The sequence below is a fragment of the Tiliqua scincoides genome, chromosome 4 (genome assembly GCF_035046505.1).
Source record: "Tiliqua scincoides isolate rTilSci1 chromosome 4, rTilSci1.hap2, whole genome shotgun sequence".
Taxonomy (NCBI): Eukaryota; Metazoa; Chordata; class Lepidosauria; order Squamata; family Scincidae; genus Tiliqua; species Tiliqua scincoides.
Genome location: NC_089824.1, coordinates 44,333,597 through 44,350,918, shown reverse-complemented (window position 1 = coordinate 44,350,918; position 17,322 = coordinate 44,333,597). Strand labels below are relative to the sequence as shown.

The window sequence follows — 17,322 nt, the reverse complement described above, 5'->3', positions numbered from 1 at the left end:
TGCAGCCACTGGAAGGCAATAGGGCCCTCAGGGATATAAGGAGTACCAGAGGCAGAAAGGGTTTGTGGGTTTTGAAGGGGGGGGGGGACGGGACTGACTGGGTTTATTGAATTTGGAATCTGACTGTGGCTGGACTTGTATACCCTGATGGATTTAACTGACCTACCTGGAACCTGACCTTGGACTGTAATTTGGCTTATTGGCTCTGGACTCTGATTTGGTAACTCTGAATGATGGGACTGATTTACTTGGCATCTGTGGACTGGAACTGGACTCATTTTTGCTTGCTGCACTGGTGAGTTGCACAAGGGGGACTGATCAGCCTTAAGCGGGCATGAGGCCCAGTGGATTGGAATTTGGCAGAACATCATTGTAGCAGAAAGATAATGTGATCCCCTATTTGTGTGCACCTGCTTTTGTGAGCTTCATAAATTCTGACTCTAGTGATGATGAGTTCTTGGGATTTCCAGAAAACTAGAGTACTCAAACCTTTAAGTCTCTCCATTTGTTAATGACAGTGATAATGGTTCTTAATGCCACTGTTGACTGCTGTTCACTTTACATGGTTCAAATGTTATTCTGTTATAGTTTATTAAATATTTTATTACACTATTTGGTTCAGAATATTTTTTCCTTGTTTTTCTCCTCTAAAAACTAGGTGCGTCTTATGGTCAGGTGCGTCTTATAGAGCGAAAAATACGGTATGTTGTGATCAATTATGTTGTGTTGTGCAATATTGGCTCATGTGGTTATGCAAGGTACACCAACATACATTGTATTTTAAATGTTATGATGGTGCGAACATTGTAAGAAAACTCTGATAGATCTCCAGGCCTTGCTGGGTTTCAAAGTAGCTCTCGAGCCAAAAAAGTGTGAGCATCCCTGATATACATTATACAAAGAAAGTCCAAAAGAATGATCAATGGTTAATGTAGTAAATTACTCAATATTAAGGACACCAATTACCTATAAGAATCAACTGAAGTAATATATATGAACTAGAATAGCTGTAGTTGTTTTATTTTTCTGTTTCTATGCGACTTCTGGATTTTTCAAAGTAGGTGAAAAATCCAAAATACTCTACAATAAGAAACAACGCTTTTCTAGGGAGAAGTCTGGAAAAGAAAAAGCAATGTTTTTGGTTAGCTTTGGAAATTATTAACATTATTTTTGATATTTTTTTATTCTTGTCTTAAGGAAACATATATACATGGTTGATGAGCCTTTTCTGGCCCAATCCTTATGCTGTTGGAACTAGCATTCTGACAAGTCCTTTTTAAGGCTGTCACACAGCCTGTCACAAAGCACGACAGGCCATTTAGCGCAACCTGGCATCTTCCACAAGCGGTATGCGGCGGGGTCTGCACACCAGCAATTTGCCCATGTCCCCTGGTGTCAGTGGGGTGGCGGCTGAAAGGAGGCAGGGAGAGAGAAGAAAGGGAGGGGGAGGAAGGGGAAGAGAGCTGAAAAAGGCCAGAAAGTGGGCAGTATTGGGGGCAATGGCACAGCTGATATCATACCCCCTTCCTGACCTTGATCCACCTTCCCAGGTCTACACACAGGTCTGAGTGGACTGAGTGAGGTGGTGCGGGCTGTTGGGTATATGTAACCTCCTGGTTTTAGAAGTAGACTATCTCTGCATGCCAGTTGGAAGGGGGTGACAACAGGATACAGGTATGTAATAAATTATACACAAAAGAACGAAAGAGAGAAATTCCAAGAAGAAAAATATACTTTCTACCAATGTTCCTTTTAATTTGTGAGGCCACTTGGCCTCGCAGCCAGATGACTTGGAAAGCCAAGCTCTACAGAGCTTGGAGCTTGGCATTCCTGGATGTCCAGCGATAACATCTGAAAATTGCACTGAGCTGCCATGCAGCAGTCTAAGGGGTCTGTGAAGCAGCACAGACCCCTTAGAGGGAATATTACTTTCTACTTATTTAGATATATAAACCAGTGTTTCTCAAACTGTGGGTCGGGACCCACTAGGTGGGTCATGAGCCAATTTCAGGTGTGTCCCCATTCATTTCAATATTTTATTTTTAATATATTAGACGTGATGCAACCATGGTATGAGACTGCATTTGGGGAAATGTCACAGGTCTGTACTCTTAACAGGCAACTATGAAGATGCTTTTAACAATAATAGTAAATGGGACTTAAATGATAGTAAATGGGTAAGTGTGGGTAGGATTGCAGTCTAGGATTGTGAAAAATTTTCCTGCTTGATGATGTCACTTCTGGTCATGACATCACTTCTGGTGGTGGGTCCTGACAGATTCTCATTCTAAAAAGTGGGGTCCTGGTGCTAAATGTGTGAGAACCACTGATATAAACTATTTGTGATTCTGTGCACAAGGTAGAAGTATCCATGAAACTGACTGATGGCCAATATCACCTATTTTCAGTTACATTTTTCTCTAGTTCCATAATATTCTTTGTGAGGGGAAGTATCTTTGGGGAACAAAACAAAAACACATTATTGGATCTTCTACCTCAGAGTTAGGCCCAAATCCTAACCAACTTTCCAGCACTGATATAGCTGTGCCAATGGGCCATGTGCTGCATCCTGCAGTTGGGGGGGCAGTCTTGGAGGCCTCCTCAAGGTAAGGTAATGTTTGGTCCTTTACCTTGAGACTGCATTGCCCTTACCTCGGTGCTGGAAAGTTGGTTAGGATTGCAACCTTAATGTTATAAACTCTGTAAGTAAGAGCAAGTTTTAGTTTTAGCACCTTTTAGCAATTTCCCACCATTTTTTGGGCGGACGGGAGGGAATTAATCAATGTTCAAACAGAAAGAAAGGGGAAGAATAATCGTATTCATAGCCTTACGTTTTTGGAGATATGAGTCCTAGAAATTCTGGTAAAAACAGATAAAGCTTCTCTTTCTGAATAGCATCCACAATCTTTTGACCTACATAGTCTGCCTTCAGTAATTGAACAAAAGGATTCCTGAAGGAAAAGAAAAATAGGTTCAGTAACATTGATGGCACAGTCCTATGAAGTCTCTATGCTAGCGGAGGGCAGTAGTAGACTTCCCATTGGAAACTGTGCTCCCAGTTTGCCAGAAGCACAGTTTAAGGCTGCAGGAAAACCTCAGATAGCTTCTCTGGTCGGTCCTGGAGTCACTCAAGGCTCTGTTGCTCCAGGTGAGTGGGGAGAGTGGCAGCTTCATGGACCTTTGCCCCAGGGTGTCTTGAGGGGAGGTCTGCCACTGCTGGAAGGATAACTCCACGAGCGCAGACTGTTGCAAATGTGCTGTAAAGCATGATGTGAGAGTGCACTGTCTGCACCCGCTAGCAGGAAGGCTGAAGCTAGTGGCCAGTGCAAGGAGCCAGTGCATGGGCCAGTGCAAGAAGCAGCATCTGCTAGGAAAGGTAAGCTCTGTGCTGAGAGGCACAGAAGCAGAACAGGACAAAGGGGTGGGGGCAGGGAGTGGGTGGGGTGAGTGGGCAGACTGGATCCAGGAGGGGGAGGGATTGGCAGCAGTGGCACATGCCATATCCCATCCCCCTTCCCGAGCCCAATCTGCTAACATGAGACAATACAGACTTACTCTAGGAATTTCACTGCTGCAGGACCAAGTAACCCCACTGAAGCTGCTGGGGCTCACTACAGGGAAGGGGACAAATGTCACCCTGCAGAAACCTCCAGCAGCCAAAATCCCATGCAGGATGCAGAGTAATCCACATTGACACCACTGCATTGCTGCACAGAAACTTAGGTAGAATTGTTCTGTGAATCTTGTATCCTGGCTCCAAAGTTCCAGACATGATGGAACTGGCATCCAGATGAATTTTTGCTTGGATTTTTTTAACAGCAACCCCCCCCCCCCCCCGTCGCTACACAGCAATCTTCTTTGGAAATGGAGGGGAATTTCCAATGCAGTTTGTGATACTTACAAAGAAAAAGTAAAAAAAATCCCACTGAATATGTCCAAACCACTTGAGTCTGTTTAAATTTTGGAAATTAATTGTTATTGAAAATCCAGCACTTACTTTGATTTTATACCAGTAATTAATCCTGTGTCCACAAAAAAAGGACAGATAATGGTGGTTTTAATGCCCTTCTTCCCTGCAGCCCACATTTCGAAAGCAATGGATTCCAAAAAGCCAATTTCTGCAGCTTTACTTGCACAATAGTCTGAAAAGAAGAGAAAGCAGCAAGATTTTCTGATGAATGCTTAATCCGAAGAAGATCATACATTGTTGGTTATATCTGGCCCCCGGGCCATGGTTCAAGTGGCCCTGATCTATTGCCATTGCTTTTGATGTTACTTTATGCTGTATAATTGTAATTTATCAGTACTTTTGGCTCTGCTGAGTATATGGGAATGCAGAAAGATGAGATGTATATTATAGAAATAAATAATGAGAAGTGTTATATCTTGGATTTAATTTTTTGAATAAATATTTAAGAATAGGGATTAGATAATAGGAAGCAAATTACTAAAGCCTCCCTACTTCTCTTGTCATGGTTTCCCCACATTTTCTGGTAGAGACTAGACACACATCTAGTCTGACCCTCAGTTTCTGTTTCTAACCCCGCCCCCCCCCCCACAGGTCCTTGCACAATGCAGTTTATTTGAAAAAAAAAAAACTACTAAGGCTGCAATCCTGACACCTTATGTCAGTGCTTTCCAGCACTGGCATAGCAGTGCCAATAAGACACATGCTGCATCCTGCAGTTGGGTGTCACTCACAGAGACCTCTTCAAAGTAAGGGAATGTTTGTTCTCTTACCTTGGAGCTGCACTGCCCTTATGTCAGTGCTGGAAAACACTGACATAAGGGGTTAGGATTGCACCCTAAATTGCGCCACTAGTGCTTTTGCCCTACACTAGTGCAGAGGCAGTATATCTCTGAATACTAGTTGCTGAAGACAAATGACAAAGGAAGGCTGCTATCTTCATATCCTGTTTATAAGATTCGCAGAGGCACCTGGCTTGCCTCTGCTGGGAATAAAATGGAGGTTAGGTAGGTAGGTAGGTAGGTAGGTAGGTAGGTAGGTAGATAGATAGATAGATAGATAGATAGATAGATAGATAGATAGATTGATTGATTGATTTCCTGGGAGTAACTGAACACAATAGGATTTAATTCTGAGTAGATGTGCATAGGATTGCATCTTTGATCTGATTCAGAATAAGGCAATTCTTACGTTCTCATTGCATCGCCAGGTGACTCTGGATATTATTTTTGTATGCATATATTACATACTCCTTTTCAAAATTAATCCACAAAGTGGTCTATACAATATAAAAACAGAGTTGTATCCAAAGAAAGTGAATCCTAGGTAAGCACCAATCAAATCTGTGACGCTTATGTTAATCACAATGAACTTGTCTAACTGATTTCACCTTATTTAGATACAACCCATAACAGTTCTAAAACCATCTTAACATGCTGGCACAGCAGGATGAATCTGTCACACTTTGCTGATACCCATGTTTGGCCAAAGGCTGACATTGCTGTTTCACTCAGACAGAAGGCTACAGGTGGTGGTCTGCAACAAGTAGGGCACCTCTCATCCTAATGATGTGTGGCCATCACAGGGCAAACCGCAGTACTGTACAGCTTGCCCCAAACAATAACTTGCATTTTTTTTAAAAGTATACGTCTGTTTTAGCCAAACAATGTCCTATGTAGTAATAAGAACTACTGCAACAAAAATAAAATAGTCCTAAAACAGAATACAAACCAAAATATGGAGGCAGGATTAAAATATCTATAGCAAAGAAAAACAACCACTCTCTCTCACCCCTAACCACAGGCCTGGTGGAACAAGTGAGTATTTAGTGGCCCCTGGAAGTCTGGGAATGATGAGTAACGGTTGTTGCTTCCTAATTAATCAGGACCATTTCACTTCTTAGTCTGATGCAGGCCCAAACAGCAAGCTGACAGCTAAAAATAGCAAAAGAATGTTTGGCAGAATGCCTAGCAAGGACGCTAGATAGCAGCTCAGAACAATGCACACTTTGAAAACAGAGGTTGTGGGAAAGCATCCAAGTCATCTTAAGCTGGAAATTCCCCTTTGTATGGCAAATTAAACAGAGAAGCAGTTTTACAGCAGGCTTCTTCTAAAACAAACAAACAAACAAACAAAAACAGTTATAAAAAAACTTTATATACCAAAGTTTCATAGAAATGCCAAAGGATCACAATGGTTGCATACTTGCCAAATACTCTTCAATACTTAATAGTTATTGTCTTATATATTAGCTATTAGAGTAAAGTTTAATTGCCTGATGTTATTAGAATGTTTAGTAAAAGCATGGAACTATACAGAATAGTAAAAAGCTATTAGGTTATTACTATTAAAGATGCAACCTTGGCAAAAGCTATTTCCAGCTAAAAATCAAAAGGGTCTGAGAGGGAGACAGCTCACAGACTTTGGAAGGTGGGAGCTGTATCTCTGTAAGACCTTGAGGACTCGAAGTCTTGCATTGATACTTTCAGAATGTGAACAAGGGAGTAGTATCTCAGAGAGACTTAGCAAGAGCAAACGGGAAAGCAAGAGGGAAAGCAAGAGGGAGTAGCCAGAAAGCAACCATAAACCAAGAGATGCTGGAAGTGCACTTGCAACACTAAGATTGCCTTATCTGTTGTGCCTTATCTGTTGGCACTAAGAGTGCCTTATCTGTTGGCACCAAGAAGCGGGGAAATTGAAAAGTTGTAAGGCTGAAAACACACAAATTTGTAACATTTGATGGAGAAGTCTTAGCAATGCAACTTTTTATCGGTTGGCAAGTGAAAATAGGATTTTCTACAAAGATGCAAACACAGCAAGACAGAAACAGATAACAAAACATCCATGACAGCCTCTGTCTGAACTACAACAGACAGAGGGAAATGAGATTTGGTTAAAATAAAATGAGAAAGATTTCTTAAAATCCTTATTTTCAATAAGAGGTTGGTTTGTCTTGTGTTAAATATATGTTTATACCACTATACACCAAAGTAACAGGTCACATATGGGATCACAGCATGGAATAGAAAAGGCTCAGACAAATGTTGGCACAGAGCCCCACAGTGTCTGGTTGAAAGAATGTAAGAGATAAACAGGTGGCTCCTTGCAACATGCCAAGGTCAACCAAGCTAAGGATGCCAAAAGATAAGTACAAAGACATGCCAAGAAGCCAGTTCTGAATAATAATTGAGGTTACAGTGCACTCTGCTGGTACTTGCAAACAAAGTTTTATATATGTTTAAATGTATGGAATTGCCTTATTTGAAACCTGTAACTTGAAGCTCATTAATCAAATGACTATAATGCTATCTCTGGCCAACCCAGAGAAAGCCCCATCTATGATGTCAAACTCCAGCCAATGAAAAGTGTAGAACTCCTTAAACAAAGGAGCCAAAATGAAATATAAGAAAGAGGTTCACACTGGAAAAATTGCTCTCTTCGGACTGGAGTCCCTAAGAGGCCCGTTGCTGGCAACAAAATAAAGCTTGCAGACGATCACCATTCTTGCTTACTGAGTTTGCTTTTGAACCTTGCAACACCTTGCAACAAAAAGGGATGAGATTTTGCTGGCTCCCAAGGAAAGGCCCCTCTATGGTCAATTAAATCTGGGTGCTTGAGGTCTGACAAAGGATAGCTAGCAAGAACAAGTCCTGCCTGAATGTTAAATTGAATTACAATTGCCCAACTGGGTAGTTCCTTTTCAGACTCTAGGCCAAGAAGTCCTTCCACCTGAGATAACACACCCTGCCACACTATTCAGCAGGGACTTCCTAGATGGGCCATCCAGCTCTTTTGTGTCCTCCAGGAAAACTCAATCAAGGCCAGGAAGCTTAGGAAGAAGCTCTCCAAACTCCTTTGTCCTGCAGATATTCCTTTGTTTCCTTTGTAAAAAGTCCTATAACTTCCCTGCTCAAAGCAGATAGAAGAGGGAAGAGAGAGTTTGTTCACTCCAGAGGCAGTCGGGGAGTACAGCCTGGCATTTCACTTTGGAAGAACCTGGGAACTTTGCAGCCCTGCCTAGAAGATCAAGGACTTCAAACTTAAGCAAGCCAGCAGACTAGGATAGGTGATTCCCCCCTTTTGATCTCTCTCCCCCCCGCCCCAAAGATTCTTCAATAAACTCTTTGTCTTATTTGAAAAGCTCTGTCTTGTGGTTACTGTTAGCCTAATTCTGAAGCACTTTGAGTTTGGTTCCACTGCTCATCCATGTCAACGATCCCAAACCTTGTCACTGCTAGATTTGATTTCTTGCATGCTAATGTCCCCAATTTTAGTTATGTGCACATGACATGTGTAGGTCACACGTGTACATGTGAAGGAGCAGTGTTGGCAACAGTCTGCCAGAGAATGCGGGCATAACAATCCCAAAGAGCCACCATGGACTGCCAGGTTGCATGCTGGGTGCCATGGCTGCCATTTTGGTGCTGTGGCAGCCCCACGCTCTGGGCAGCTCAGGATTCGGCTGTGATTCAACAATGCAGAAACAGCATTTGTACAGCTTTTCCTGAATCTTTCGGACTTTGGATGTGAGAACCCTGTTTGAAAAGAATCCAGGGGTTCGAATGTTCCCCTGTGTAAAACACTGCCTGCCCAGAGAACTAGAACATCAGAAAGAGAACTGTAAAAATCATGGTATGCTAGCTTTACCATGTGGAGGATTTTTTTTCTTTTTTAAATGAGGGGAGTAGTCCAATGGGAAATCTAATCTATGGTCCAGGAAGGACTGTACCATAGGTAAGGCAGGTACCAGGCTATTTTACGCCCTAGGCAAGGCTAACTGAAATACAAATTTTTCATAAACCTTTATAATTAGTTATATTCCATACCACTGTTGTGGTATCTATTTTAAAATAAAAAAGTCAGTTTTTTACATGGGTTAAAAAAAACTAAACTGTGTGACAGTGCCCCTCAAAGGTCAGTACTGTGACCCTCTGAGGTCTGTACCATAGGCAGCAGCCTAGTTGACCTAATGATAACAGCAGCCTTGACTACACCCTATATATGCATGCTTGAACTGAGTGAGATGAAGTGGAAATACAAGTTTGCTTACAACACACATCTGAAAGCAACTTTAGACCCAGGGACATGAGGTGTGGGGGCAGCAGGTGAAGCAGAACCGCCCCATCATAGTCCATGGAAAAGCACCACAGCTGCCCTACCTGCTTACACCTGAGGAAGCCCTCCTTACACCTAAGAAAACAGGAGAGCCTGGTGGATTGGGCTGTTTGACAGCATTACTTTGCAGCAACTGAGCTCTGATCATGTTGGAGTCTATGCTTCAACTGCACGTATAACAAACATCCACAGGATACAGACCTGACAATTTATTTGCACCAATAAATCCTCCTATACTTGAAATAGTAACCAAATGTCCACTGTCGCATGCAATCATGGCTGGAAGGAAGGCTTTACAAGTCTGTGAACAAATTGGTAAATTAAGATTAGGCATCATTTATATCATTCCCATTTTATTCTGAAACAGTAATGAGACACATTATTTTATCACTGCAGGCAGATTTGCTGTCATGGCTGCTGAGGTAGGATCATTATACAGAGGGAGGTGGCCATATTCATGGATCCTGTATCCACAGTTTCTCTTAACTGCGGATCAATTCTCTGGGCCCCCTAAGTCCTGGACCGCCCACTCCAGAAGACCACAGAGGCTGCATGTGACTGCCCGTGGCCACTGCAGGCCTTGGAATGGCTTTTAAAAAATGCTACTTCTGGTTTTACAATAAAACCAAAAGTGACTTTTTAATGCTTTATAAGGTTTTATAAGTCGACGAGCCTGTTGACCGCAAGGTTGGCAGTTCGAATCCACGCGGCAGGGTGAGCTCCCATTGCTTATCCCAGTTCCTGCCAATCCAGCATGTAACCTATTCGAAAGCATGTAAAAATGGGAGTAGATAAATAGGTCGCCATAGGCGACCTTCTGCAGGACTTCCCGCAGCTTTGAAAGCGAAAGCGGAGCAATCACGCCCCGCCTCCGCTAAAGCGGAAGTGGAGCGTGATCGCTCCACTTTCACTTCAGAAGCTGCGGGGAGTCCGGCAGAAGGTTGTGCAAGGCTCCCCACACCCCCGGGAGGCTACAGGAGGCTCAGGTACATGCAGCCAAGCCCCTGTAGCCCCCCTGAGCGGCACGATCCTGGGGATCGCGGCGCTGCCTTCCCCCCACCCCCGCTGCCTCCCCCTGCCCCCGCAAAAATTTAGAGTGGCTCAAACTCTCCAAGAGATTTTGAAAATCACTGCCTTAAGGCATTGGGAGGCCCTGGAAAACCCCCAGTAGCTTCCCTAGGCTTCTTAATGCCTTATAAGGCATAAAAAATGTCATTTCTGGTCTTATCATAAAACCTGAAGTAGCTTTTTCTTTTTTTTGCCTTTTTAGGCCATTCTGACACCTGCAGTGGCTGCGGGTGGCCTCTGCGGGCTTCAGAAGACCTTCTGGAGGTTCGGGGGAGTCCCTGGTTATCCGGGGTTTCAATTAACCATGGGGGGATTCTGGAATGGAACCCCTATGGATACCGGGGCACACCTATACTTAGTTATGTTTTGAATCTCCAGCTTTGAACATGTTTCATTCAAAAAATTAAATTCTGGCAATTTATTCCTTCAGGTATGTATCAAATAACCAATTGATTTGAATAGACTAAAGAATGATTAATGGGTTTTAGCGAATGGTTCTTCTTATTAGAAGAACCCCTCTTTGTGTGTAACTAGCAGTCAACTTCTGATCCCTGTATCCTGAAAGTCAGAAGAATCAGCAGGAAAAACAAAATGCCAGGCAAACACTATATTTCACTTTTCTACAGGAGTGCTCAAATTAGAGGATTACAAACGTACGTATTTCAATTTCATGCAGATGGTGAATAACATACTCTCACTGCTGTCTCAATGGGCACCCACCTACCCACTGGGCAAGTCCAAACACCTGACCATGGTCAATCATTTGATCTATGATTTCCTGCCTTTAAATTATCCAATCAGAACAGTAGAAGCTGAAGCAATGGGTTAACCATACTTGAAACTGGCTAGTTTGAATTAGCATATGGTTTTTTGTTCCAGCTTGGACAAAGATTACCTGTACCTTATTTACTACCCCTCTGGCCACTGGATGTGCACAGAGCAATTGCAATTAACTGAGCAACTCTCTAGGCAGAGCTGTGTCTAGTTATCCATAGTGCAACACAATCCTATCCTGCGCTAGAACAGGCAGGCCAGGAGGCCTGCGCTGAATCCAGCACAAGACTGGGGTCAGAAGTGGTTCAGCCGGAGGCAAGGGGAAACTCTTCCCTTTACCCCTGAGTAAGCCACCATAGCCCCAATGGGTCACTTCAGACTTGCACAGGAGGTTGCACAAGTCCAAGGAGAATGGAGCAGCTTGGAGCTGCTCCGTGCTGATTGGGGAACAGGTTTGGAATCTGGCATAACTGCCGGGTGCCAGCCCTGCCTCCCACTCCCTGCCTGCCCAACCCCTGGAATGCCCCCTGCCCTGCCCTGGAATGTTCCCTGCCCTGGAATGCCTCCCTCCCGCATTCCCCAGACCCCTGCGTTGGCTGAGCTTGGCCGATGAAAAACTTCCCTCCCCGCATCAGCACAGAGGCTGGATGCAGCCTCTGCAGGCCGGCGCACATCCCTATGCATCTCCGAGAAGGCGCCCTTAGTGGTTTACTGTTTTCATTTTACCTCTAATTCTAAGACCTATTTTGTCACAAGAAGTGCCTGTTTTTGCCATTTGTCTTTTTTCCCCAATTCCTTTTTAATTTCAGTCTTACTTAAGGTTATCTCTTGTTATTTTTAAAGATTTGTCCATCTTTTTTCTGTTTAGACTAAAAAAGCTACATTCTATCATCTCTGACGGCTGAGCAGGGTTACTACTCTTCAGGGCAGGTATGGGTGGTTGGCCCCTCTAGATCACTCCTCTAGTCACCAGCTGAGAGCTCTGGGCGTTTGAGATTCCTGTAGCTGGGAGGAGAAGAAAAAAGCACACTCTGGTTTTAGGAGTTATTGTTATCTGGTGTGCTCCCTGGGGCATTTGGTGGGCCGCTGTGAGATACAGGAAGCTGGACTAGATGGGCCTATGGCCTGATCCAGTGGGGCTGTTCTTATGTAGGAACAAATGCCATCTTAGTAGCAGTGAATTTGCCTAGTTTTTGTGTTAAAAGGTACCCAGGATCAGATTCATGGGGAGTGTGCCTTAATTCTTCGCAGTACTACTTCACAGAGTCTCTTTCACAAATCTCTTTGTGGCTCTAGTTTAGGAGTGTCCAAACTTTTTGGCAGGAGGGCCACATCATCTCTCTGACACTGTGTTGGGGCAGGGGAAAAAAAGAATTAATTTGCATTTCAAATTTGAATACATTTACATAAATGAATATGTTAGAAATGGAATTTATATGAATGAATGACAGTCGCAATAGCTGAAGACCTATAAAAGGCCTTGCACAAAGTAAGGCTAGCCTTTCCTTTGCTGCTGCATCACAGATGTGAAACAGCAAGCAGTGGAGGGAGCCCTTTTCCCACAGCTCACGAGAAGTCGAACAGTTGGCTGTCACTCTGAGAGCAGCTGCATCAGGCTAGCGCGGGCTTCAGCAAGTCTCCAGAGGGCCAGAGGCTCATTGGAGACTGGAGGGCTCCGTGAGGGCCGGATTGGGAGTCCTCAAGGGCCACAAGTGGCCCCAGGGCCAGGGTTTGGGCACCCCTGCTTTAGATCAGGGATGCCCAAACCCCGGCCCTGGGGCCACTAGCGGCCCTTGAGAACTCCCAATCTGGCCCTCATGGAGCCCCCAGTCTCCAGCAAGCCTCTGGCCCTCCAGAGACTTGCTGCAGCCTGCACTGGCCCAACGCAACTGCTTTCAGTGTGAGGGCAACTGTTTTACCTGTCACATGAGCTGTGGGATGAGGGCTCCCTCCACTGCTTGTTGTTTCACATCTGTGATGCAGTAGCGGCAGCAAAGGAAAGGCCAGCCTTGCTTTGTGCAAGGCCTTTTATAGGCCTTGAGCTATTGCAAGACCTTCATTCATTCATATAAGTTCATCTTTAATATATTTATTTATGTAAACTTATGCAAATTTATTCAAATTTTAAATGTAAATTAATTCTTTTTTTCTGACATAGTGTCATAGAGATGATGTGGCCCTCCTGCCAAAAAACTTTGGACACCCCTGCTCTAGATCAACCATTCTCAACTTTTTTTTTTTTTTTTGCTTTCCTTAGGAACTCCTCTCAGATTCCAGGCCCTTCTTGTCAAACACGGATACAACATGAACAGATGAACATAAAATCATTTATTATTTTTGGTTTTCAGTCTCTGGCTCGTTGCAGACCTTCCATTAGGTCCCACAGGGCAAAAGCCCCAGGTCCGAGCCTCTAGGACCCCACAGAACCGTCTTTGAGCCTCTCTTTACAGCATTGGGGAACCTCAGAGAGGCTTCCCCAATGTGGGCTCAGGTCGTGTGAGGCTCCGCGAGCCTCAGGTGAGTAGGGAGGCAGATTTTCATGTGGGGGGCAGCGACAGCCCACGGAGGGTGCCATTGCAGACCTTTGCCCCAGGCACGGGGCTTGGGAGGTCTGCCTCTATCTTCAAATGATCCAGGGCACCCCAGCACCCATACAGCTCCCACTGAGAATGGTTGCTCTAGGACAGTGGTACCCAAACTGTGGGTCCATGACCCACGAGTGGGTCACAACCCAATTTTTAGTGAGTCACGAAACTGACAAAGCCAATGAGGCTACCTGCATATCAAGGATTAAACAACCTGCTTCGGGGGGGGGGGAGCACTGCTACCCAATTACCATGATAGCCACAGAGACTTGAGTGGCTGGCAAAGTCAAACTGTTTTGATTGCTTTTAAAAATAGGAAATCTTCAAGGTCATGTGATAAATTTAAGACAAGTTGGCCCTAACTCTGTGCTATGTTGTGGTATGGGGGGGGGGGAGGGGAGATTGAACATAAAAAAAACCACAAAAGGGAAAGTACTATATATTAATTAGCATAAAATAGTCATCATAGCATGAACAAAAAACATTCTGTTCTTAGTGCATTTCCTAATGCCAACACCCCTGAATTTCTCATGCACATCATAATTTCAGTCACGCAAACTTGGCATTTTTAAAGAGAATTCCAATTATCCACAAGAAGACAATTACCCAAAAATGAGCACTGATATTCAGCTTTACGGTTTTTTCCATATCAGCATCTGAAAGCTCAGTGAAATTCTTGCGCATCAATACACCTGCGTTGTTGATTAGAGTATCAACATCTCCTACATCCTTTCTAACCTGCAACAAAAAGAAAAACTTGAAATATTATGTACAATGCACACTGTGACTTAACATAGCCTGTATTTCTTATATTCTAAAAGGTGGAGTAAAAATAAAGTTGTTGTTGTTGCTGGTGATGATGATGATGATGATACAGGGGCCCCTGTGTCTGCAGATCCCATATCCACTGTTTCAGTTAATTGTGCTCCCCTTGCCTCTGGAGAGTCTTCTGAGCCCCGCAGAGGCTGCACATATCCACCTGTGGCCTTTGCAGGCCTCAGAATGACTATTACAAATGAAAAAAAAAACACATAACTTCTGGTTTTTCCCCGGCCCTCATAATGGCTTTTAAAGGTTTTTTTGGTTTTTGCCAAAAAAACCAGAAGTGACTTTCTTCAGTTGTAATAGTCATCCTGGGACCTGCAGAGTTTGCGGGCAGACAAGCATGGCCTCTGTGGGGCTCAAAAGACCCTTCAGAAGAGAGGAGAGCACAGTTGCCCTTGCCTCTGGATGGTGGCAGCATGTCTCCCATATCTGTGGATTCAGGTATCCGTGGGGGGGGGGGTTCTATAACAGAATCCCTGCAAATATGGGGCACACCAATAACAATAATAGCTTCTTTTAGTTCATTTTGTGAAATCTCCCTCCACTTCTGGCTGTTGGATTTGTGCTTATAACCAGATACATAAGTATGGGATGGTGTGTTTGCATATTAACTATACACAAATGCCCATTGGATAGTATTCTCTGTCCCTGGGGTCCTCTAGTGCAGCAATCTCCAAACTGGAAACAGAAACGCTCTTTCCATTCCAACCAGCTCTTACAGTTCCACCGCACTGCTGCTGCTCTTGGCACATGATCTTGTCTCTGGGATGCTCTAGGCAGTTGCGTTCATTGTCAATAGCCCCAGCAGACTTTGTGACAGGATGTCTGGGCAGGCATGACTGCCAAGAACGTCCTTGCGATGGGATTGGGTGCCAGGAGCAGCAGTAGCATGGTGAAACTGTAAGCGCTGCTCACACGGGGGAGGGCTGGAGATAGATCCAGATCCAGCCTGCAGGCTAAGTTTTGGAGAGCCCCACTCTAGTGTAAGTTCTTTTATGCCCTCTGGAGACCAGAGACGAAGCTCACTAATACTTGTTCTGGGGCTGTAAAACATTTTGGCAGCACTGGGTCACTTTCTGTCCCTGGCATCTCATTATCCCTCATGTTTGTCCTCCCTTTCAGCTGCCACCTTTCAGCTGCCAGTCAGAAGTTATACCCTATGGCTCCTCTTGCCTGCCCATATAGGGAATAACAGCAAGAACTAAGGCACTCTAGCAGCCCAGTCCTAATCAGAGTTCCAGTGTTGGTACAGCCACAATGCAGCCCTGAGCTAAGGGAACAAATGATTCCTTATCTTGAGGAGGCCTCCGTGATTGCCTCCCGCACCGAGTGCAACACACACCCTGTTGGCATGGCTGCATCAGTGCTAGGAAGTTGATTAGGACTGGCTGTAACGTTTCGCAGACTATGCCCTGTAGGAAGTTTCTCTCAAATGATATCCCAGAGTTTCCCATAAAAATGAACACAATCTCTGCCTCTCTCCCCCTGTTGCTGCTAGTGTTGTTTTGGTTTTCATACTTTTTATTGGTGTTTTTTTTTTTATTGCAGTACAACACCTTGAGGAATTTTTTAATCAAAGGCAATATAGAAATATTTTAAAGAAATACAAAAATTAATTTTGAAGTCAACGGAACTTTCCCCTTGACACCAACTACATTCCTTTGAAGTCAGTCTAATTGATTTCAGTGTATATAATTGTATTTGTATGTAGGTATGATGATGACAGCACACATATTTATGACATACTTGATTTGAAAACAAAGATCCCAGTGTTCTTTTCTTTTTTTTACCTGATCGGCCACTGAATAAATTTCTTCCCTTTTAGTGAGGTCACACTTATAGGTATAAACTGCCAGAGCCCCATTTTTTTTGACAAGCTCAGATGTGTCTTTGTTGCCCTCTTCATCAATGTCCCAGAGAACCAGAATGGCACCAAGACGGGCAAAATTTAAAGCAATCTCTCTTCCAATTCCATTGGCGGATCCTGTAATAAGCACTATTTTCCCAGCAACATTCTTCCGACCACCATGGAGCATCAAAATGAAGGCCTCGAAGTAGTAATAGATTACCAAAGCTATCACTTTCAGGGGTTCCAAGATAACTCTTATGTTCCGCATAAGTCCAATGAAGATGTCTTTTCTACTAAAACAAAATTTAGTGGTTAATATTCTGTTCCTGTGTATGATGTTGATGATGATGAGAACTTTATTGACAATATATAAAATCACACAACAAATCTATAATCCATAATCACGATACACACCCAAAGAGAGGAACCTAGTAGTCAGAAAAGCCCCATATGCTAGCTTGTTACAGAACTAAGCTTTTGCTTCCATTTCCCAAGAACTCATAACTGCATAGACAAAAAGGGCAAGAATTTATCAAGAGTTTATCAAGAGTTCCTCCTTCCTCTGTTGACAAAAGCGCTTGCAGCCCATCTGCCTCTGCCCATCCCTGGAGATGCGCCAAAATTGGCATAAGAGTGCCTGTAGTGAAATGTGATGCCCAGGAACTTGTTCTATCTTATTGCCTTTGCAAATCCAGTTGTAAGATTTTCGTTTCCTGTGTATGTTACCTGTAGCTAATTGCTGCAGTAAAGTTTTTTTTTTTTCTAAAATGGCACTATCAGAAGCTTGTGTCTCAGTACAGAGAGGAAATAGTTTCCCCTCTTGTGAAACCTTAAAAGCAAACAAAAAGTTTTAAGTATCCTTGAGCTCAAGAGGACTCCAGTGTTGAAATATCCTAGCAACCAAGTATCCAAGTAAACAGGAAGCAAGCAGGTGAGTTAAGCACCTGTGGGTTGAGCAGCAAATGAAGAGGTCAGGGGACCCTAACAAAACTGAGGAACCAAACTGGATTCCTACTTAACAGGTACAATGACCGACACCAACTCTTTTGAAGTTGGGCTGCTCACACACAACATTGGGAATGTAGGTGAGTGGCCCTGGAAGCGCAATTTAGTTGCTGGGTAGGATGCTGAAGTCTAGG

The 17,322-nt window shown here is 43.8% G+C and overlaps 1 protein-coding gene across 1 annotated transcript; it reads right to left on the bottom strand.

Moving 5' to 3' along the window:
• Positions 1-708: 708 nt before the first annotated feature.
• SDR16C5 (short chain dehydrogenase/reductase family 16C member 5) lies at positions 709-16,451 on the bottom strand. Its single transcript, XM_066624410.1, has 6 exons — positions 16,125-16,451; positions 14,116-14,247; positions 9,284-9,383; positions 3,998-4,142; positions 2,832-2,951; positions 709-1,115 (listed from the first exon to the last, which is right to left on the bottom strand). Exons 1-6 carry the CDS (start codon positions 16,449-16,451, stop codon positions 1,019-1,021), a joined length of 921 nt encoding a protein of 306 aa, XP_066480507.1. The 3' UTR covers positions 709-1,018.
• Positions 16,452-17,322: the final 871 nt, after the last annotated feature.